Genomic DNA, 23825 nt, shown 5'->3' with positions numbered 1-23825 from the left:
CCCAAACGAAAGCCCTAAATCGATTTTCCTCTGCCTTCTTCAGTTTTTGATAGTAGTAGCTATTGGCACATCCATGTGAAGCTACAATACAATAGGGACACAAAGTATAGGGAGGGCTCTGGCTTGAGTCCCTGCCTCCACAACTATACTTTATGCCTAGGTCACATTCCTTTACACAGAATAATAATAAACAAGAGAATAATACAATTGTAATAATATAGAAGCAAAGCCCAGGAGGAAGTGAAAGCAGCCCAGCGACTAGGCTAGACAGTCAGGAGGTCATACAGGCCGCGGATGCATGGAAACAGGACCAACAAGGATTTTCCAACAAAACGGAAGAACCATGTTAGAAGGGTGGTCAGTGGTGAGTAGGTTGTGTGTGTGTGTGTAGGTGTGCGTGTTTGAGTTTTGGGAATTCCAAACAAAATGGCACACGTGTGTGTGTACGTGTTTGAGTGTACAGTATGCGTGTGTGTGTGTGTGTGTGTGTGTGTGTGTGTGTGTGTGTGTGTGTGTGTGTGTGTGCTGGAAACAGGTTTTAAGACAGACAAGAATGGAGATAACCAGAAAAAGGGCCACAAAAAACAGTGAGGGACTGGTACAAAGACACGTTTACGCCGTGCTTCAAGACAAGAGATAAAGAAAGAAAGAAAGAAAGAAAGAAAGAGAGAGAGAGAGAGAGGGAAAAACAGGAGAGCGGAGAGTGATTGTTCATGACAATCTCCCTGGGGCTTTTGTATGAATTACCTTTAAATCCTGCGATTAGGGGGGGCCAAGGAAAAGGAGAAAAATTTGGGAAAGAAAAATGAACAAAAAAAACTCAGTACTTCAGTCTCTGTGAAGGAGGTTGCAGACCGACTGACAAACACATAAAAGGAAAGAGAGCGAGAGAGAGGAGGGGAGAGGAGGAGAGGAGAGAGGAAGGGAGGAGGCACGATTCCGTGGACATACTGTTGGAAGACAGGGGGATACAGAGAAGGGAAGACAGAGCGCGAGAGAGCGAGAGAGACTGACACATAGAGATCACTGGAGATAGCTCTGTTTGAAGGTCGAGGGTCAAGGGTTAAAGAAGTAGTCCATATCTTCACTTCAGCTTAAAGGGCTCCAGTTCTTAGTTCTCTACAAAAGGCATTGATGGTGATAGTAAAACACCATCAATTTGTTAACAAATAAATGTATAATCACATTGTTTGGACGTTTGTCAATTCGGGGAAAGCAAAAAAGCAAACAAAAGGAAAGACTGACACGTATACAAAAAGCATTGAGGCAAAGCATCCGGGATAACACCCCCGTTTTAAGAAAAAAATGCCTCGTCAGCTACTGGAGCTCAGATGACGTTATTTCAATGTTATTCTATCGGACCGCTGGAACGCTTGTGGCCTCGCCCGGTGCCCAACGCGTGGGCGTTCGAGAGCCGTGGTTGGTGGGTTATGTGGGCTAAAACCCGTCCCAGTTCTACCATGCCTGGTAGTTACTGAACATCCTCCCATGCTCCAAGAGAGGACATGATATTGGATTTCCCCCACAGTACCAAGACGTGAAAACATGACAAACAAATAGTCACAGTGACAACAGAAGACTGAATCACTGAATCAATGAATCAATGAATCAATGAATCAGAGATAAAAAGAGATGAAAAGATAGAGAGAGAGAGAGTAGAGGGTTACTGGGAAGCTTATGGCCGGTCACATGTACCACACAGCACGATGGGTGGGGGGTGGGGTGGGGGGGTGGGGGGCAGAAGAAAGAGGGACCACAGTACCTTTGACTCTAATATCCGGATTGTGAGCTTGAAAAAAGAGAAAAGGAGAAAGAGAAAGAGAGGAGAGCGAGCGGTTAAGGAGAGGAGAAAAGAAACATGGCAGACTATTTACCAGAGTGTTAGTTAGTAGTGTACTTACGAGCACAGGCACCCTTACACACTCGCACACACACAAAACACACACACACAACACGTGTGTTTGAATGTGATGGATATCCCATGTGACACAGAGTGTGTGTGGCCGTGACCATCCTCACATGTAAACCTCTAGGATTTCTCTAGGTGTTGTGACGGGGGGGATTAAAGATGACATGCTTTATCAGACACTTAGCCTGTTGTGACGTATCAACATATGAATGTTGCATGTAGAAATGTTTTTCATATACATACATACGTGTGCGTGTCAATCTGTTGTCTTATATCGCCAACATCCAGTCCCTAAATGTCTTACACAATCTCAGATGTCGCTTGCTGTAACCTCACACTAGCTCACACATACACACACCGGCTCAGGTGGCCGCTAGAACGGCGATCCTCCTCTCCTTTTCCCAGAGTGGAACAGGATCCCTTAACAGAACTAATGGAGCGCCAGGGTTCCTAATGAAACGTCAGGGTTAAGAAAAGAGCAGCAATCATCCCTGAACCCTGAGCAAAGGGGCAGCAATTTACCAGCTAATTGCACTAAAGATTTCTCATTTACTTCCATCATATTCCACTCACATGGGGACAGGGAGGACTGTGTGTGTGTTTGTGTGTGTGTGTGTGTGTGTGTGTGAGTGCGGGCCTATGGGTCAAGCTGCAGAATTAATCAGCCCCTTATAGACATCAATGCTTCATTATTTGTTGGGCCAACTCTCGGCGGCTGCTGATTAAAGTGAAATTAATCTGGAAACAATTATATATCACAACGTCCAGACCCATTCAATCACCACCCAGAGGTAAAGATGGAGAGATGGAGGGAGGAGAGGAGAGGGGGATGAGGGGGAGGGTAGAGAGATGAGGCGGGACGGAGAGAGAGAGCAGAGGGGTAGAAGGAGAGAGAGGGGAAGAGCAAGGGGGAGAGGGAGGGGGAGAGAGTGAGAGAGAGAGAGGGGGGAAGCAGTGGTAGAGGGCTACCGGCATGTATACATTGATTTACATGATCTTAAGTAACGTTTACTGCACTTGGGGGCCTTTAACAACCCCATCAGCTCCAGGTGAGCCTGCCGTAAAAACAGGGAGGGCTCCTCTTAGACTTTAATCATGCTATAGCCCAAAGTGCTCCAGAACCCATTGAGCCTCACTCATTACCTGGTCTATAGTACACACACACACACACACACACACACACACACACACACACACACACACACACACACACACACACACACACACACACACACACACACACACACACACACACACACACACACACACACACACACTGAGAGGGGGATTATGGGCTTCCTAGTTCCCAAGTAGAGCCTCGAGTGTAGCAGGGTTAATTAACTATTGAACACAGTTAAGGAAATAATTTGGCCTTTTGTGAATAAAATTGCACTGTTTTAACTACACAATTGAGTTTACAAATAGCTGTGTTTTTGTGTGTGTGTGTTTAATGAAACGCTAACCATGGACAGTTTTTTTCTTCCCGCCAGACAGTCGAGTATTAAAAGACAAATCACTACAAAGAATGCTACAGTAGCAAGTAGCTGGAACTGAAGCTTGAGGTGGGGAGGGACACCAGACCAATCATTTTGGTCTCTCATTTCAGTGAAAATATCAATAGTAGATGGTTTGTTTTTCTTGTGAGCGAGAGAGGAGTATGTGTGTGTGTGTGTGTGTGTGTGTGTGTGTTGTCTAGCGAGCATCAGCCTTGGATGATAATGGAGAACCATCAGTCGTTACACTGACCTGGAGGCAAACAGACATCTGGGGAGAAGCAGAACCAGACACACAGACAGACTGCAGCTGGTTGGAGTGTGTGTGTGTGTGTGTGTGTGTGTGTGTGTGTGTGTGTGTGTGTGTGTGTGTGTGTGCGCGTGCGTGCGCGTGTGTGTGTGTGTTTGAATGTCTGAAGGAGAGAGATTGTGCGTGTGTGTGTGTGCATGAATGTGTGTACAGTATGTGTGTCTGTGAAGGCACGTGTTGCGGTGCTGGGTGAGATATTGCTGGCTCTGCAGTGCTATTCTGGGCGATGGAGAGATGTGAGGGAGGGATGACTGACCACCAGTGCAGCCCCAGGAGAGGAAGGGCAGAGGGGGAGAACAGGGAGCCTGGGATGGGGTTCTGGAGCTGGACTGCTGGAGAAACCTTGGGGCAGTAAGTCTGCAGTTTCCTGGTTCCCAACTAATACACTCAGTCTCTGCCTGTTCACCAGCTGCACTTCTCAGAACACACACACACACTCGCAACAACATTTTAACAATATTCCATACATTACTTTAAAATCAGTCTCCGTCTCTAATGGCACCCTATTCCCTACACAGTGCACTACTTTTGACCACGGCCTATAGGAGCGATTTGGGACACGTATTCAGTGTGACTAAAGGAGACAACCCTACTGATGAGGTATTCAGAAGCCATAATAATGATAAGAAGAAGAAGAAGCAGCAGAAGTAGTAGAAGAAGAAGCAGCAGAAGTAGTAGAAGAAGAAGCAGCAGAAGTAGTAGAAGAAGAAGCAGAAGAAGTAGTAGAAGAAGAAGCAGCAGAAGAAGTAGTAGAAGAAGAAGCAGCAGAAGAAGTAGTAGAAGAAGAAGCAGTAGAAGAAGAAGCAGAAGAAGAAGTAGAACCTGTTGCTCTCTTTACATTACCTAATGTCTGCAGAAGGAACGAGCAGCATTGTGCAAGTCCATAAAAATGTACTTTTCTATCCTCCGCAGAAGAGTATTTTGGAACACTGATAAAAATCTTGGTTATTGGACATGATTGTTATACAAACACATAGATGATTCAGTCTGTTTACTGTAACTCAAATCGTCAAGGGAAGACATTGGTATCGGTTTGTTGCTGCAAAATCCTTAGCAAACTCTTACATAAACTTGACATCATTTCCAAGGAAGCACAAATGATTTCAGCCAATTGAAGTTGTTTTCTTTTAAACAAGGACACTTCCACGTCTCAGAGACGTCTATTCATTTGCTGCATTTTGCAAGCGGGAACATTAGAGTAAAATCAAGGACACTATTTTACCATCTCAATCACACACACAACACAGTGACAATTTACTCAACCTATCATCACTGTGTTTTGTATGGAAAAGTAATATTGAGCAGTGGACTACTTCCTTAAAGCCACTCAAAATGGAGATGCATCAAGCCACATAGTGTCAGACAATGACAGAGAGAGAAAGAGATAGAGTGGGGTCTGAAATTATTGGCACCCTCGATAAATATGGCCAATAATGACTGTATAAAATAAATCAGTCAAATAGTGAGCTATATTGTATGCAAAAAAAATTGGGGGATTATTTTATGCTAATACAATTGCTGAGAGAAAAATATTTAGTTTAACAAGTAATTTTTTTTCTCAAAAAGGTAGAGGTCAAAAATATTGACACCCCTAGCACGCAATGACTACATCAAGCTTGTGACTCTACAAACTTGTTGGATGCATTTGTAGTTCGTTTTGGATGTGTTTCAGATTATTTTGTGCCCAATAGAAATTAATCGTAAATAATATATTGTGTCATTTTGGAGTCACTTTTATTGTAAATAAGAATAGATCACGTTTCTAAACACTTCTAAATCAACGTGGAATATATCATGAGACATGCAATCGTGAATAACGATGAGTGAGAAAGTTCCAGAAGATCATACCCTCAAGACACGCTAACCTCTCACTGTTACCAATACCGGGAGGTTAGCATGTCTTGCGTGTATGAACTTTGACCCTCTGTAACTTTCTCACTCATCATTATTCATGATCGCGTGTTCTCGGAGGAGAGAAGAAGACGACTTAATAACTACTGTGTTCTTCTCCTCTCTCACTCAGTGTTTGCTATGGGGGAAGGGAGGGGGATGTCTGTAGCAGAAAAGTAATGAAGGACTAGGTAAACGCCACTGCCTCCTAACTCTAAATAAGTCTTAATGTTGTTATACTGTAGTTCCACTGCATATAATAGACTGTCTAACTGGTGTTATATCGAGACAGCTAGTGGGTATAGTAATACCCTCTAATATCCATTCTTCCACCGAGAAAATTACACTATACACTCTTTGTTTGAGTGTTTGTATAAGCGATTGGATAAGAACATATGGTATGTGGTTTGGGGGGAGGGGTTGTACTGTGAATGTGTACAAGGCAACGCGGTGAGATTGTCCGGGGGTCAGAGCGGGGTGATTGACAATTGGTGGCAGCAGTGGGATCTGTCCCACGCTAATGTTCTGCTGTTCTATCTGGTTGACGTCCCTTCCCCCTTGGTGGAAGTCATTCTCCTTGCTAACTTCTAATCCCAACAAAAATACCCCTTTATCTTCAGCAGACACAAATGACGCATGGTGGGCCTCACCACCTCTGACCCGCCACTCTGAAACAGGAGAGAACATCTCAAGGACAGAGAGGTGGCACTTTTAAGTGTACCGCTCGCTACGTGCAGAGTGATACCATGGGTGCATCCGAAATGGCACACTATTCCCTATACAGTGCACTACTTTTGGCCAAAAGTAGCGCACTACATCGGGAATAGTGTGCCATTTCGGACAGAGCCCAACCCTCTTCCTAACTGACTCACGTCCCAGCCAACCCCTGCAGGGTTTCAGTTTCAGACTAGGACTCCTAGTGGATGACTTCAAGGAGCATCCTGCCTTTGTATTTTGGTGTTTGAAGGCTAAGAAAAAGTGTCTGAAGACTAATAATGAGCCAAAAGGTGTTATTTTCAGGGGAATGAGGCAGCGAGCGGTGCTCCCTCCACAGGGCCAGAGATAATCAGACACACATTATTGACACAGAAGAAATTAACTCCATGATGATGAGTAGAGTGTGTCAGTGTGTGTGTGCGCTCGCGTTTTTATGTGTGTGTGCAGAGAGTGTCATGAAACCTGAAAACACACAGCTGGGGGACACCATGCTAAAGACTGTTGCATGCTTCCCAGTCAAAACAGTTTACTCATATATTATGACAAAATCATGACTTTTTGTTCGTTTTGGTGTTCGGCAGGTGTTTTTTTCCCGGCTGTTCGCGCACACAACATTTTTGCTTGAGAGGCAAGTCGAAGTTCAGTAGCCGAAGTCTACGCCCCTTCGTCGGTGATTGGTCAACAGTACTACTCCTAGTAGGAGTGGGAACTATGGATTCTTCAATGAAATGTTTGTTGTCAAAGTCTTAATGCAAATTTTTCCACTTGAGAAATAATGCACCATACGTCTTAGATGTAAAATTGTGCGACTTATACCTCCTCTGCAAAACCGTCAAAATGTATTACAGATTTTTTGGTTAATCTTACATTAATTAGAAGTATTTTGAGGAAGTCTTACTGGGTATGTTGTTGGTACGGCATCTCAAGAGGGACAAACATTAATATTGCTGAGTTCTGCTAGGAGCAAACCCAACCATGTATGCGGGCACCTTAACGCTAACTCGACCGCTAAATGAGTGGGGGGACACCATGTTAAACTCTAACTCGACCGCTAAATGAGTGGGGGACACCATGTTAAACTCTAACTCGACCGCTAAATGAGTGGGGGACACCATGTTAAACTCTAACTCGACCGCTAAATGAGTGGGGGGACACCATGTTAAACTCTAACTCGACCGCTAAATGAGTGGGGGGACACCATGTTAAACTCTAACTCGACCACTAAATGAGTGGGGGACACCATGTTAAACTCTAACTCGACCGCTAAATGAGTGGGGGACACCATGTTAAACTCTAACTCGACCGCTAAATGAGTGGGGGACACCATGTTAAACTCTAATTCGACCGCTAAATGAGTGGGGGGACACCATGTTAAACTCTAACTCGACCGCTAAATGAGTGGGGGACACCATGTTAAACTGTAATTCGACCGCTAAATGAGTGGGGGGACACCATGTTAAACTCTAACTCGACCGCTAAATGAGTGGGGGACACCATGCTAAACTCTAACTCGACCGCTAAATGAGTGGGGGACACCATGTTAAACTCTAACTCGACCGCTAAATGAGTGGGGGACACCATGTTAAACTCTAACTCGACCGCTAAATGAGTGGGGGGACACCATGTTAAACTCTAACTCGACCGCTAAATGAGTGGGGGGACACCATGTTAAACTCTAACTCGACTGCTAAATGAGTGGGGGACACCATGTTAAACTCTAACTCGACCGCTAAATGAGTGGGGGACACCATGTTAAACTCTAACTCGACCGCTAAATGAGTGGGGGGACACCATGTTAAACTCTAACTCGACCGCTAAATGAGTGGGGGACACCATGTTAAACTCTAACTCGACCGCTAAATGAGTGGGGGGACACCATGTTAAACTCTAACTCGACCGCTAAATGAGTGGGGGACACCATGTTAAACTCTAACTCGACCGCTAAATGAGTGGGGGACACCATGTTAAACTCTAACTCGACCGCTAAATGAGTGGGGGACACCATGTTAAACTCTAACTCGACCGCTAAATGAGTGGGGGACACCATGTTAAACTCTAACTCGACCGCTAAATGAGTGGGGGACACCATGTTAAACTCTAACTCGACCGCTAAATGAGTGGGGGGACACCATGTTAAACTCTAACTCGACCGCTAAATGAGTGGGGGGACACCATGTTAAACTCTAACTCGACCGCTAAATGAGTGGGGGGACACCATGTTAAACTCTAACTCGACCGCTAAATGAGTGGGGGACACCATGTTAAACTCTAACTCGACCGCTAAATGAGTGGGGGGACACCATGTTAAACTCTAACTCGACCGCTAAATGAGTGGGGGGACACCATGTTAAACTCTAACTCGACCGCTAAATGAGTGGGGGACACCATGTTAAACTCTAACTCGACCGCTAAATGAGTGGGGGGACACCATGTTAAACTCTAACTCGACCGCTAAATGAGTGGGGGACACCATGTTAAACTCTAACTCGACCGCTAAATGAGTGGGGGACACCATGTTAAACTCTAACTCGACCGCTAAATGAGTGGGGGACACCATGTTAAACTCTAACTCGGGCTAATTGATGTGATTATTTGTTTGAATAATGGACCAGATCCTAATAAAGACGGTCAGAGATCGAGGCAGAACAGAACATGAGTTCTGTGTGCGTGTGGGTGAGGAAAGAACATGCATTCTGCTCCGCAATTGACTTAATATCAGGGAATCAGCCGACAAAATAAGATTTGCTTGATAACAATTAAGGCCGTTTAATGATGTAGGGGTTGAGAGGGAAACAAACATGATTTGTCAGTTATCTTTAGGGCTCGTATCTCTGCATTGTATAGAGGAGACTTTGGCCTGTTTCAGTATTTGTTTCACACCTGGCTTAAAAGCTAAACAGCAACGCGCCAGGTATTTACAACGCTGCTCTGTACCCTCTTGTTAAGATGCAGAGCTTGGAACAGGACACACACAATCCATCTTATCCACACTGCCTTAACTACAATAAATGTCAGTGTTTTGATTGAGGTTAAAGGTCAGCAGCGCCCCATGGGGAGGGAGTTAGCCAGGCCTTTGTAAAGAGAGGGATGGAGAGGTTAGAGAGGAAAGAGGAGACTGGGATCAGATGCTACTTCAGCTGGCTGTTCAAAGCCATATAGTCCCCCAGGTTGGAGTCCTCCGTGGTGTGAGAGCTGGGGGAATCATGGATGGACAGACAGCTTCAGAGGTAGAAGAGAGAGTGTGATTGGTGTGTGTGAGAGAGAAAACGTGTGTGAAAACATGTGTTTCTTTGTAACAAGGTCTTTAATTGTCGACCCATATGATGTATTCACGTGTATGTGTACGGCCACTGTAGGCGTGTGTATTTTTCAGTAGACCTACCGATGTTGCAGTGCTCGCCGGTCCAGCCCTGGTTGCACTCACACTTGCCCTCCTTGCAGACTCCGTTCTTAGTGCACATGGGGTGGCAGGCCTTCTGGTCACAGACCGTACCCGTCCAGCCCTCCTCGCAACGACAGCTGCCCCCGAAACACACGCCGTTGGAGCCGCAGTCCACCACACACACCTCTGTACACACACACACACACACACACACACACACACACACACACACACACACAAAGAAGGAAATGTTAGTGTCAGTGTGTAATGATGTAGAATCGCTAGCTAGTTATCTGGGTGTGCTATTAGCGTCCACGTCACCCGCTCTGAGACCTCGAAGTGGTTGTTGAAACACATTCATTCATAACAAACAAAACAGACACAAGGTTTCATCTATCTCTGTTTCAACTGTAGCCAGGCAGGGTCTCCGTTGGCACAATGCTTCCAACTATTGTGTTTTGGGCTGGCAGCGGGTGGGGTCGGGGTCGGGTGGATATGGTTGTCAGCCTGGTATTTCTCAAAGAACACCTTTCTACCCTGACACGTCTGTCCCCCGTGGCTGACACGGTGTAGCATGAAGAGTCTGGGAGGTTTTGAAGGTTCCTGGGTGGGGCACGGTGGTGGTGTTGGTGATATGGGGGGTGTGTGTGTGTGTGTGCATGCGTGCGAGGGGTGGGCAGTGTGGGCAGAAGTGTGATCATTGATTATGGACAGTTCAGGCTATGAGAGTAGACGTGTTGAACTTTACCACAGACAGGGTAAGAATAGGATAAGGGTAGAGTATGGGTAGACACTGTTAGCCAGCCATCCAGTCAGACACAAGGATTCCCACTGTGCCCGAACCAGAACGACCAAACCAATCAACCACAGATAAATCAATCCTGCTGCAGTGGGGCCCATAGACGGACGCCTGCACACAATCTGGGCTTGTTTGGTACAGACTACCGACGGATGGAATGTTGTCAGTTGAGATGGAACTGTTTTTGTCTCTGTTCTGTTCTTCAGAGTTTAGACCATTTGAACCAGAAGTGTGCGTTAAAATTCCACCAATCAATTTTAGCTCCGAGTGAAAGTGACACTTGTTTTCCATTCTGAGCCTTTTTGTTGCGGTTACATGAAGACGACAGGAACACCTTTATTGATATGACCTTTAAATATAAACTGAGGGGAGCGGTGTTTGAATGAATTGTTGTTTGCACAAAATATAAGAGAGACAACATCACATTTTTGTCATTTAGCAGACGCTCTTATCAAGGGTGACTCACAGAAGTGAGTGCACCCATTTTCGTCCTGGTCCCCCGGGGGAATCGAAGCCACAACCCTGGCGTTGCAAGCGCCATGCTCTCCCAACTGAACCACAGTCTCAATATTTAGTCTTGTGTCTGTCTTGGCAGGTCTGTACGTACAGACAGACAGTCAGGGTTGCAGGCAGCAGATGTCTGGCAGGGTGAAGACTATACTCAGACAGAGCCACCCTGGCTAACTACTGCATACTACCTCTTACTGAAATACAGTCCTGTAGAAACACAACCCAGTAGACGGGATGAGACCTGTGTCAGCGAGTTCAGAACAGGACAGATCACTGTAGCAATACTGGAAGAAAATCCTCATACAATGTTGACTACCTACAGTGCTATAGCACGGGTATAGGAGTAACAACAACTCAAATGTTGCCACTTCTTGGACTCTTTGCAGGCAGGGACAAATAATCGACCGTAGGACCGTTGCTATCAGACAGTGGCTAAGAGAAGCAATTCCGGTTGAAGTCAGTGGCTAGATAGAAGACATTGATTGAGCGGCGTTCTCTTTGACTAGCTATCGTTCAGTGGCTGGAAGATGGAGCTGTTAATCTCGGAGTCATTCCAGGTAAGATCACAAGCCCAACAGACCCCCGACCGCTCAGTCTTTCTCGGTCTCTAAAGTACCATCAGCCCCCTGGAGGGGCTGCGCTCAGTGTGGGCCGCCGCTGCCTGTGGCGAGCTGCCATTACCGCTGTGCGTGAGCGTGTGTGAGAGAGAGTGTGTTGTGTGTCAGGAAGTGGCGCTGTTCGTCACTGTCATCGCCGTGTCGCCGGGGCGGTGTGTGTGTGCGCGAGACGTGGCGCGCACTGTGTGAAGCAGGGAGGAGGGAGGGAGAGAGCCGCCTGGAGGGGTGACCAGACCGAGGCTCTGGTCACATCTGTCTGAAGGTCACCGTGGTCCCAGGCGGTCCAGACCAAACTGTCTCAGACAAAACAATAATAAAGACAGAAGAGGAAATATGTTTCTGCTTAACACCCATGCTTCTCCTCTCTCCTATTCCTCTGTTTTTACTTTATTCCATCTGTCTAAGTCATTATCTCACTCTTTCTCTCTCCAGGGCAATTCCACGCCCAGACAGCCCCAAATATATTTAGGTTATCTCCGATTTTTTCGGGCAATTCTCACACACAAATTTCATTGGAAGGAAGGATGTTTGACATGCTTTTAACATTGTTATCTTAATTATTTTTTTGAAAATCACTCACTCTGAAAAATTGATATACTTGTAGAGTATATTGTTCCAAACAATACGTCTTGAAATGAACAAGATAAAAAAGAGTACTTTTGAGATGTAAATATTTCTATTTTTTATATTTACAATATCAGAATCTCCGCTATAAGGAGTATATTGACACCAAGATGTGTCTGTATCATGTACGGTTCACAGATCATAGGGTCTTACACAAACCATGTATAGGTCTAAAAAGGGACTCAAATTTCCACTTCCTCCTAATAAAAAATAAAAAAAAGTGATAGAAGTGTCAAACAATCAACATTTTCGGGCTGTCCGGGTGTGGAATCGTCCTCCATTCTTTCTCTCTTTCTCTCAGTCTCTCCCTTTCTATCCATCCCTCCCTCTCTGTTTTCTAGTAATTATCAGTACTGTCTTATTTAATTGAAACTCAGTGTAATTAACAAACCCACGGCCTTTGCTCTCACTCCCTCCATCCTTTCTTCTCTTTGCCGGTTGAGCCAGTGTGTTAGAGCCAGATAAACACAGCTTTCTCCCAAATGAAAAATGGATCAGATCGATGTGCTCTCTCTTCTCTAAGCCCAGTTAATATAAAAATCACACTGTGGCCTTCATAACAGCATTAGTCAACAAAGCAGCAGTGAAGAGAGAGAGATACAGAATGAAAGAGAGAGAGAGAGTGATACAGTGAAAGGATATAGCTGGGAAGGCCATGGCACAACTGTGTGAGAGAAGCTCTGTGAATGACATCTTTACTAGATATCCAGCTATGTCCTCGTGGTGAATGAGTAGTAGCTAACAAATGTCGTACTCCTGAGTTAACATTAGCTAGCATGCTAATGTTCTAACAATGTACCAAATGTAATACTGCTAAGTTAATGAGAGGTTAACATGCTAATGTGCTAAAAATGAACCAAATGTAGTACTGCTGAGTTAATAAGGCTAGCATGCTAATGTGCTTACAACGTACCAAATGTAATACTCCTGAGTTCATTTGAGGCTAGCATGCTAATGTGCTAACAACATACCAAAAATGTAGTACTTCTGCGTGAAGGCTTGCATGCTAACAACTAACAACCTTTACCAACGTTCAAGCAACGTGCTCACACCAACAACGTACCGATGGAGCAGTCGGGGCCGGTCCAGTTGGTGTCGCAGGTGCAGGTGCCGCTTTCGCTTTGGTAGGTGCCGTGGCCGGAGCACTGGTCGGGGCACATGGTCTTGAGGATCTCACAGTTGGTGCCCCCCCAGCCCGGGCTGCAGTGGCACTCCCCGTGGATACACACACCATGGGCCGAACAGCCAGGGTCCAGGCAGTCCACTGGAGGGAGGAGGGGAAGGAGAGAGAGGTTGATTTGTCGCAATCAATTCCCATCCAACTGCTGTCACTTTGGATTGTTGCATAAAGCAAATGTAAACATACAGTACGCAAACACTCACTGTGGAACCGTGGAATTGTGTTTGTGTGTGTGTCGGTGTGTGTGTATACTATCTCTGTGTTTGTGAGTGTCTACAGCTCAGCGTTCAACACCATAGTGCCCACAAAGCTCATCACTAAACTATGGACCCTGGGACTTAACACCTCACTCTGCAAATGGATCCTGGACTTCCTGACGGGCTGCCCCCAGGTGGTAAGGGTAAACAACAACACATCCGCCACGCTGATCCTCAACAATAAGGCCCCTCATGGGTGCGTGCTTAGCCCCCTCCTGTACTCCCTGGCCAAGCACGACTCCAACACCATCATTAAGTTTGCCGATGACACAACAGTGGTAGGCCTGATCACCGACAACGATGAGACAGCCTATAGGGAGGAGGTCAGAGACGTAGCAGTGTGGTGCCAGGACAACAACCTCTCCCTCAATGTGAGCAAGACAAAGGAGCTGATCTTGGACTACAGGAAAAGGAGGGCTGAACAGGCCCCCATTAACATCGACGGGGCTGTAGTGGAGCGGGTCGAGAGTTAAGTTCCTTGGCGTCCACATCACCAACAAACTATGGTCCAAAAACACCAAGATAGTTGTGAAGAGGGCACGACAACACTTTTTCCCCCTCAGGAGACTGAAAAGATTTGGCATGGGTCCCCAGATCCTCACCTGTTGTATTACACGCATGTGCAAAAATAAAATGCAAGTTGCCTGGGGCTGATGCTTGTTGAGCTGCAGTTACTTCCCTCTGCTGTCTTAGTGATGATGGGTCTTAATCTGTCCATTGACTACTGACTGGGTCACAGACCTCACAATAACATTCACTGCAAACTAACTGCATTAGCGTCGGATTGTGGTGTGTGTGCGTGTCAGTAGGAGGAGGTTGGCAGAAATCCATTTTATTGAGCAGTGAAGATGAGATTTTGTCCCATAGGGAAGTGCAATAATTGGATCTAATGTACAGACAGAGCTAGCCTTCTGGTGGGTTGTTCTGTAGGCTAGCGTAGCAGGTACATGCAAGGATAATTTAGCTAATCTAATATTCTCCTCCATTCTCTGTCTGTGTGTGTGTGTGTGTGTGTGTGTGTGTGTGTGTGTGTGTGTGTGTGTGTGTGTGTGTGTGTGGTGCGTGTGAGAGCGAGTCAGTGTGTGTGTGTGTGTGTGTGTGTGTGTCTCAAGCCACGCATCAATAGGGACAGCGATGTAATTATTTTATGTCTGTGAAGTAGAGAGTAGCAATTGTTTCTGTAATACTGAACTATTGGCTGGCGGTAACGATTATGATGATGAATGCTGAGCAATCACACACTGACTGGCTGACAAGGAAGGAAGAGGGGAAGAGGATGTGTCTCAACACACACCGAGGAGAGGGGGGAAAGGACAGGGCAGATCAAAAGATCCCTCTAACAGGAAAAACAATGAGAATCTATGATCTCATGCTAATGGATTAATACATCTGGCTAAGATGATCTAGCCTATCATGTGCTAAGCATCGCGGCTCTACAGAGTGACAGCAGCCAATACTTCTGATCTGGCCTATCTAGGCTTGGCGGTGCTACACAGTGACAGCAGCCAATACTTCTGAAATCCTTCCTTTCTCCCATCTCCTAATCACTGTTGATGTGTTTGAGATATTCTGTAGGTATGATACAATACTTTATTGTCCATTGTCCATCTATGGGCTTCCATCCTATTTCTACACTAGATGCAGATAGGCTAGATTATTGTAAAGCACTTTGTGACAACTGTTGATACAAATACAACTTAGTTGATTGATTGGATGATTGATTGATCGATGGATGGACTGGTCTCTTACCTTCTTCACAGTTGTCTCCCTTGTATCTGGTGTTGCAGACACAGACGCCTATGATACAGATGCCGTGTCCCCCACAGTGGATGTCTATACACTGGTTGCTGGGCACGTCACACTCTGTCCCCTTCCAGCCACTGAAGCACAGGCAGCGACCCCTGGAGTACTGGCCGTTACCACTGCACAGCACGGGGCACGAAGCTGCAACGGGACACAGAGGGACAAATGGATGTTAGTGTACTGTGTGTATGTGCATAAATACACACACGAGCATACGCATAATACAGTGTGCACATTCACACATGCATGGCAACATAGTCTCATGCGATATATGTTCCATTTAAACGCTTTTGCTAATATTGTATATGAATGTTTTTTTGTTGGAGTAAAATATTGCATATACATGAGGTCACCAGGTAAATAGAGATATATACAGGGTGACACCAGATTAATAGAGATATATACATGGTGTCACCAGGTAAATAGAGATATATACATGGTGTCACCAGGTAAATAGAGATATATACAGGGTGTCACCAGGTAAATAGAGATATATACATGGTGTCACCAGGTAAATAGAGATATATACATGGTGTCACCAGGTAAATAGAGATTTATACAGGGTGACACCAGGTTAATAGAGATATATACAGCGTGTCACCAGGTAAATAGAGATATATACATGGTGTCACCAGGTTAATAGAGATATATACAGGGTATCACCAGGTTAATAGAGATATATACAGGGTATCACCAGGTTAAGAGATATATACAGGGTGTCACCAGGTTATTAGAGATATATACAGGGTGTCACCGGGTTAATAGAGATATATACATGGTGTCACCGGGTTAATAGAGATATATACAGGGTGTCACCAGGTTATTAGAGATATATACAGGGTGTCACCAGGTTAATAGAGATATATACATGGTGTCACCAGGTTAATAGAGATATATACATGGTGTCACCAGGTTATTAGAGATATATACATGGTGTCACCAGGTTAATAGAGATATATACATGGTGTCACCAGGTTAATAGAGATATAAACATGGTGTCACCAGGTTAATAGAGATATATACATGGTGTCACCAGGTTAATAGAGATATATACAGGGTGTCACCGGGTTAATAGAGATATATACATGGTGTCACCGGGTTAATAGAGATATATACATGGTGTCACCGGGTTAATAGAGATATATACAGGGTGTCACCGGGTTAATAGAGATATATACATGGTGTCACCGGGTTAATAGAGATATATACATGGTGTCACCGGGTTAATAGAGATATATACAGGGTGTCACCGGGTTAATAGAGATATATACATGGTGTCACCGGGTTAATAGAGATATATACATGGTGTCACCGGGTTAATAGAGATATATACAGGGTGTCACCAGGTTAATAGAGATATATACATGGTGTCACCGGGTTAATAGAGATAGAAAGGGACACAGAAGTCACTTCAGCAGCTCTTCAGTATCATTCTGAGGGAATATAAGCAGAGTGCTGATGAACAGTGATGGATGGAGGGACATTAGACTTTCTAATGACTTGTGAGACCCTTTTCTCTTTGTTTGCTCTCCAGTCAAGCACACGGTGTTGTATAATGATGAAAGGGGAGATGGAGAGAGCCTCCTTGATGGAGGTGGTAGTAGGCAGAGACACAGAGGTACTGACTGACTGAATCAATGTGTGTGTGTGAGTGAGTGAGTGATAGTGTGTGTGTGTCTGTGTGCCTGAATCAATGCCTCCAAGGCTTCTGTATGTACGCGCCGGGACAACACTCTACAGCCAATTACGGGAGGAGATAGTGGGTTTACTCCTCTCAAACGGCGTGTGTGTATGTGTGCGTCTTACCTCTTGAGCAATCAGGCCCAAGGAACCCTGGGAAGCAATGACACGTTCCAGACAGACAGTCACCGTTGCCATGGCAATTGTGGGGACACTCCATAACGGACTCTGAGAGAGAGAGAGAGAGAGAGAGAGAGAGAGTGTTAGTGAGTGTTTGTGTGAGTTAGAGATATGCATACAGCCACAGGAAGAAGAAGACGGAGAGAGTGTAGCGACATAGACAATGCGAACGACGCCCATATCCTGATATAGAAAACGGATAATTAGCCAGGCAGACCAAAGTACCACACATGTACGCACACACACCCTCTCCCTGCCTCTATGCTCTAATCACCACCACCCCCATATGCCTGATTGAGACAAACGGGGTCTCTTTGCTTGCCGTAGCCCACCAATCAACACCTTGTTACCACCAATCATCCAGCTCACACTACCAGCACCCCTCTGTAGCTACAAGACGGACAGAATATTACCAGCCTTTTACCATCTCTCTCCTTCTATATCTCTTTCTATCCCTCTCTCCTCCACATTATCAGGCCAATATTACCAGCCTTTTACCATCTCTCTCCTTCTATCTCTCTCTATATCTCTTTCTATCCCTCTCTCCTCCACATTATCAGGCCAATATTACCAGCCTTTTACCATCTCTCTCCTATCTCTCTCTATATCTGTCACGGCTGTCAAAAGGATCGGACCAAGACGCAGCGTGTTCGTAGTTCCACATCTTTATTAATCCGTGAAATGTAATGCAATGCAATACACCAAATACTTCAAATAACAAAACGTGACGCAGAGAAAACACACTACTCAAAATATAATCACGCACAAAACCCAGCAAGAAAAACACCTACTTAAATATGATCTCCAATCAGAGGTAACGAGGACCAGCTGTCTCCAATTGGAGATCAACCCCAAAAAAACAACAACATAGAAATAGAAAAACTAGAACTTAAACATAGAAATAGAAAACATAGAAAAACACAAAACACCCCCTGTCACGCCCTGACCTACTCTACTATAGAAAATGACATCTTACTAGGGTCAGGACGTGACAATATCGCTTTCTATCCCTCTCTCCTCCACATTATCAGGCCAATATTACCAGCCTTATACCATCTCTCTCCTTCTATCTCTACATCTCTTTCTATCCCTCTCTCCTCCACATTATCAGGCCAATATTACCAGCCTTTTACCATCTCTCTCCTTCTATCTCTATCTATATCTCTTTCTATCCCTCTCTCCTCCACATTATCAGGCCAATATTACCAGCCTTTTACCATCTCTCTCCTTCTATCTCTCTCTATATCTCTTTCTATCCCTCTCTCCTCCACATTATCAGGCTAATATTACCAGCCTTTTACCATCTCTCTCCTTCTATCTCTCTCTATATCTCTTTCTATCCCTCTGTCCTCCACATTATCAGGCCAATATTATCAGCCTTTTACCATCTGTTCCTGTCTCTCTCTCTCTCTCTATCTATCACACTCTTCCCCCAATCATTCTGTCCTTTACACCATTGGGCCAAAATGTTAGTCATTTATGACCATGCTTTTCAGCCCTCCCTCCTCCTCTCTGTCTAGCTCTCTTTTGGGTACATGGACCAGGTTAGGAGAGGGAATTAAGGTATTGAAATGATTTCTCTGAAGTTGTACCAGGCATGTCATAGTGTGGTTCAGTAAATATCAAGCCAACACGCTAGATCCATGTACTGCCAAACAGGACTTCTCAATATAGCTAAAGGTTCAGGCTAAAGGTTGAGAGCTGGTGAGTGTGCGTGTGTGCGTGTGCGTGTGTGTGTGTGTGTGTGTGTGTGTGTGTGTGCTTATTGCAGGGGCATGTCCAACCTTTATAGCGTTCGTACAATGGATGGTCAAACAATTCATTTTAATTTCCATTATAACAGAGATGGCGAGAGAGTAGTGTTTTGATTAAGGCAGTCAACCTTCTACCCTGTTCTTTGGAAGGTGGGAAGAGAGAGAGAGAGAGACAGAGGGAGAGAGAGGGAGAGAAAGAGAGAGATAGCGAGAGAGCGAGAGAGAGAGAGAGAGAGATAGAGCGAGAGAAAGAGGGAGAGAGAGGAGAGAAAGAGAGAGATAGCGAGAGAGCGAGAGAGAGAGAGAGAGATAGAGCGAGAGAAAGAGGGAGAGAGAGGAAGAAAGAGAGTGTAACGGCTCTCGTTGGTGGTAGAAGGAGACCAAGGCGCAGCGTGGTAAGTGTTCATGATTCGTTTATTCAAGAAACACTAAAACAAAATAACTACAGCAACAAAACGAAAGCGAACAGTTCTGTCAGACACAGACACTAAACAGAAAACAAGATCCCACAAAACCCAAAAGGAAAATGACAACTTATATGTGATCCCCAATCAGAGACAACGATAGACAGCTGCCTCTGATTGGGAACCACACTCGGCCAAAACCAAAGAAATTAAAACATAGACTTTCCGACCCGAGTCACACCCTGACCTAACCAAACATAGAGAAATAATAAAGATCTCTAAGGTCAGGGCGTGACAGAGAGAGAGAGAGAGCGGGAGAGAGAGAGAAAGAAAGAGAGAGATAGAGAGAGAAAGAGGGAGAGAGAACAGGCCACTAAGGAGTGTGTGCTGTGCTTTGATGTAGGGCCTCAACTCTCTAGCCACTTACTGAGAGGCCAAACATGACGCAGCGCTGACGCCCGCTGGAGACACACACACACACACACACATACTGACCTATGACGATGGTGTTGTAGGAGACCTGTTCTGAGTTCTTCCCGTCGTTGTAGAAGGCCATGTGCCAGATGCCAGAGTCCAGGTACTGGATGAAGCCCGCTTCGTGCACGCTCACCGAGCGCGCCCGCCTAGACACGCCCTCCACCAGCCCGCGCTTCTCCTTGGTGATCAGGCGACTGCCATCCAGCAGCTCCACAAAGTCATACTGGACAACACACACACACACACACACACACACACACACACACACACACACACACACACACACACACACACACACACACAAATATGAGACTCCATTTCATCTGTTTCTAGTCCTTCCACACTAATGGTTGAACTAACGTTTGGCCTCGGATGACTTGGAACATTTCTCCTTTCATTTCTGGCCATGAATGTTTTATATCACAGTGGCCATAAACATTGATTCTATTAACATTTTCCCCATCTCTGCTAATGAGTCCTTCGTGGAAAGAATGCTTTTCTCCCCAAAAAGAGAAAAATACTCATTCCTGACACGGACACACACACCATCCACAGAGACCAAACCTGAAAAATGACCACTTCTTAATTCCCTGTCTGTTCCTCAGCCCTCATCCAACATGTCCGTCAATATCCCCTCATTATGTCCTCTCCAACGTCTTAAAGAAACATATTGATTACCACACAGAGCAAATAATGCCACGGCGCCTGCTAACGCTCTCGCTCCACTCTGGGGTATCGACGCGCAGCGCTGTGAAGAACTTTGTTGCCAATTACCTCTATTAGGCTTCAGCCGCTTCATTTGGAGTGTGTGTGTGTGTGTGTGTGTGTGTGTGTGTGTGTGTGTGTGTGTGTGTGTGTGTGTGTGTGTGTGTGCGCTTCATTTGGAGGCTGCATGGAGTGTCTCTGCCGTACCCTTGAGGAATATGTCTGCCATTGTTAAAGATGATACATTGGCCCTGTCTGAAAACATAACTAGCCTTCAAATCCTTGATGCTTCAATGTGTTACCTCCCTCACAAAGCTCATTGGAGGGGAGGGACATTGAATCGTCTCTTCCAATGAGCTTTGAGATTCCACCCTACCTGTATGTTTGAGTGAGTGTGACAGTCCAATTACACCTCCTACCTAATGTGTGTGTGTGTGTGTGGGGGGGTCCTTCCTACCTGTGTGTGCGAGGGGGGCAGGCCCTTCCTGCCGTAGACCCCCACCAACGCATCCCTCTGCACTGAGATGTTGAACTTGAGGAACTGCGGCTGGTCAATGTAGAGCTGGGAGCGCCAGAAGATCCCTGGTGGGACTTCCTGAACGGCCCTGCGCCCCACGTCCACCTCCCCTGTGTCTATGGTGTTGTTCTCCTGGAGGAACACCCCTAGTTTACCTAGATAGAGGGAGAGAGAGGGGGAGGGGAGGGAGGAGAGAGAGAGGGGGGGGAAGAGGGATTAAATTAGCATGCTGAATGACAGAAACATGGTTCCAGTTTAGGACAACATGATAAAATAGTACGCACTTGCAATGACGAAAGTGAATGGAGGAAGGCATCATCACTATGCATTTGAATACAGCTGCTTAGATTGTTAGCGGAAGCCTGCATTCAGCCATCAGATTAAGATGGTAATCCTCATAACAACCATGCATAATAACTGTTTCCTGAGGCTGCTACAGTAATGTTGTAATGAGGCTCTAGGCTGCTAGAGTAATGTTGTAATGAGGCAATAGGCTGTTACAGTAATGTTGTAATGAGGCACTAGGCTGCTACAGTAATGTTGTAATGAGGCTCTAGGCTTCTACAGTAATGTTGTAATGAGGCACTAGGCTGCTACAGTAATGTTGCAATGAGGCTCTAGGCTGCTACAGTAATGTTGTAATGAGGCTCTAGGCTGCTACAGTAATGTTGTAATGAGGCACTAGGCTGCTACAGTAATGTTGTAATGAGGCAGTAGGCTGCTACAGTAATGTTGTAATGAGGCAGTAGGCTGCTACAGTAATGTTGTAATGAGGCAGTAGGCTGCTACAGTAATGTTGTAATGCGGCACTAGGCTGCTACAGTAATGTTGTAATGAGGCAATAGGCTGCTACAGTAGTGTTGTAATGAGGCACTAGGCTGCTACAGTAATGTTGTAATGAGGCTCTAGGCTGCTACAGTAATGTTGTAATGAGGCACTAGGCTGCTACAGTGATGTTGTAATGAGGCAATAGGCTGCTACAGTAATGTTGTAATGAGGCAATAGGCTGCTACAGTAATGTTGTAATGAGGCACTAGGCTGCTACAGTAATGTTGTAATGTGGCCTGTTGTAGCCTGTTGTTAGGTCTGTTTGTACTGTGTTATGGTCATTGTAATGAGGCAGTAGGCAGAACAGTAGCCTGGTCTCAGATCTGTTTGTACTGTCCTATGGTCGTTGTAATGAGGTAGTAGGCAGAACAGTAGCCTGGTCTCAGGTCTGTTTGTACTGTCCTATGGTCGTTGTAATGAGGCAGTAGGCAGAACAGTAGCCTGGTCTCAGGTCTGTTTGTACTGTCCTATGGTTGTTGTAATGAGGCAGTAGGCAGAACAGTAGCCTGGTCTCAGGTCTGTTTGTACTGTCCTATGGTCGTTGTAATGAGGCAGTAGGCAGAACAGTAGCCTGGTCTCAGGTCTGTTTGTACTGTCCTATGGTCGTTGTAATGTAGCAAAGAGGGAACCAGCACCAAACTACTGTAACACACTAGTGCCAAACACCTGCTAATGTTACAACCACAGAAATATAAGTCAATGGTAAATGTTCTAGTTATTTGTTTTCTATAGTCCAGACACCCCATTTCAGTCTTTGTCACCAACACATTAATGAACCCCGACTCACGGTCACACACTTTACCAGTAATTTCCAGTATTATTATATCTTATCCAATAAGGATCCGAGAGGACTATTATTTTGGGAAATACAAGTCATCTAGTCATAACCCATCACCATACCCACAACATCCCTACAAATACATAAGCATGAGTTGGACACATTATCATCCACACAGTAACACTGTGTGTGTTTGTTTGTGAGAGAGAGAGAGCTATAGGCTACCTCAGAGGGGAATCATGGCGGTCACGGGGGAAATGACTGGTCTGCTACAGTTACTAATGGACAGCAGCTGTTGTTAATAATCCATTAATTATTGCAGAAGTGGTTCAGGGGACCTGTGGTGTATGTGTGAGTGGTTCAGGGGACCTGTGAGATTCATAACGCCACAGAGGGAGAGAGAATGTGTGATGCAGTACATGCTTACAAAGGGCCATTTCCACTGTCCGAAGAAGCAATTAGACACAAAATGCTGCTTGCTAGTGAAACACTGGTCTCTTTCTTGCTCGCTCTCTCTCTGTCGCCGTCTTTCCCCTTGCTCTCTTGCTCTCTCTCTCGCTCTCTCTCTCTCACGCACTCATTCCCCTCTCTTGCGCTCTCTCGCTCTAACGCTCTCTCTCTCTCTGTGAGCTAGGGTAAAAAATTACCTCATACCGTAAAACTTCAAATTAAATGCAAAGTTTTACGGTATGTATGAGATGCTGCTGCCCTCAAGCAGTAAAGATGAGATGTGTTTGAATAGTAACACAATCAATATCATGCTGTGTATTGAACTGTCCAGTCCACCAACATGAGAAAAAGATGAGCATCTATTTATCAGCGCACTAAGCCACCCAAACACACACGGACAACCACTTGAAAAACATGATTCACTTAAGTCTTAAGAAAAACGAACTATCCGTCAACATAACATTTCTTGTGTGCAACAGTAGATGCATATTCAATCAACCACTTTGGAAAAAACTGCTTTCTTAGAGCGGCTGGCTCTATCTCTGTTATAATGCACTATGG

The 23825-nt window shown here is 45.3% G+C and overlaps 1 protein-coding gene across 14 annotated transcripts in view; it reads right to left on the bottom strand.

Moving 5' to 3' along the window:
* LOC106602442 (teneurin-3) overlaps positions 1 to 23825 on the bottom strand; it is a 393330-nt gene that overhangs the window by 78494 nt on the left and 291011 nt on the right. For 7 of the 14 annotated variants that reach the window (XM_045716624.1, XM_045716618.1, XM_045716620.1 and 4 more), the window contains 8 exons: positions 21149 to 21363; positions 20005 to 20209; positions 17298 to 17399; positions 15438 to 15632; positions 13315 to 13515; positions 9702 to 9887; positions 1763 to 1789; positions 748 to 756 (listed from right to left, as the gene is read on the bottom strand). In XM_045716624.1, coding sequence (XP_045572580.1) covers positions 748 to 756; positions 1763 to 1789; positions 9702 to 9887; positions 13315 to 13515; positions 15438 to 15632; positions 17298 to 17399; positions 20005 to 20209; positions 21149 to 21363 — 1140 coding nt within the window. The remainder of the gene's footprint in view (positions 1 to 747; positions 757 to 1762; positions 1790 to 9701; positions 9888 to 13314; positions 13516 to 15437; positions 15633 to 17297; positions 17400 to 20004; positions 20210 to 21148; positions 21364 to 23825) is intronic. The other 7 variants (XM_045716621.1, XM_045716622.1, XM_045716630.1 and 4 more) reach the window with 2 other exon arrangements.

The sequence above is a fragment of the Salmo salar genome, chromosome ssa04, assembly GCF_905237065.1.
Source record: "Salmo salar chromosome ssa04, Ssal_v3.1, whole genome shotgun sequence".
Lineage (NCBI taxonomy): Eukaryota > Metazoa > Chordata > Actinopteri > Salmoniformes > Salmonidae > Salmo > Salmo salar.
This window is presented reverse-complemented; position numbering and strand designations above follow the sequence as displayed.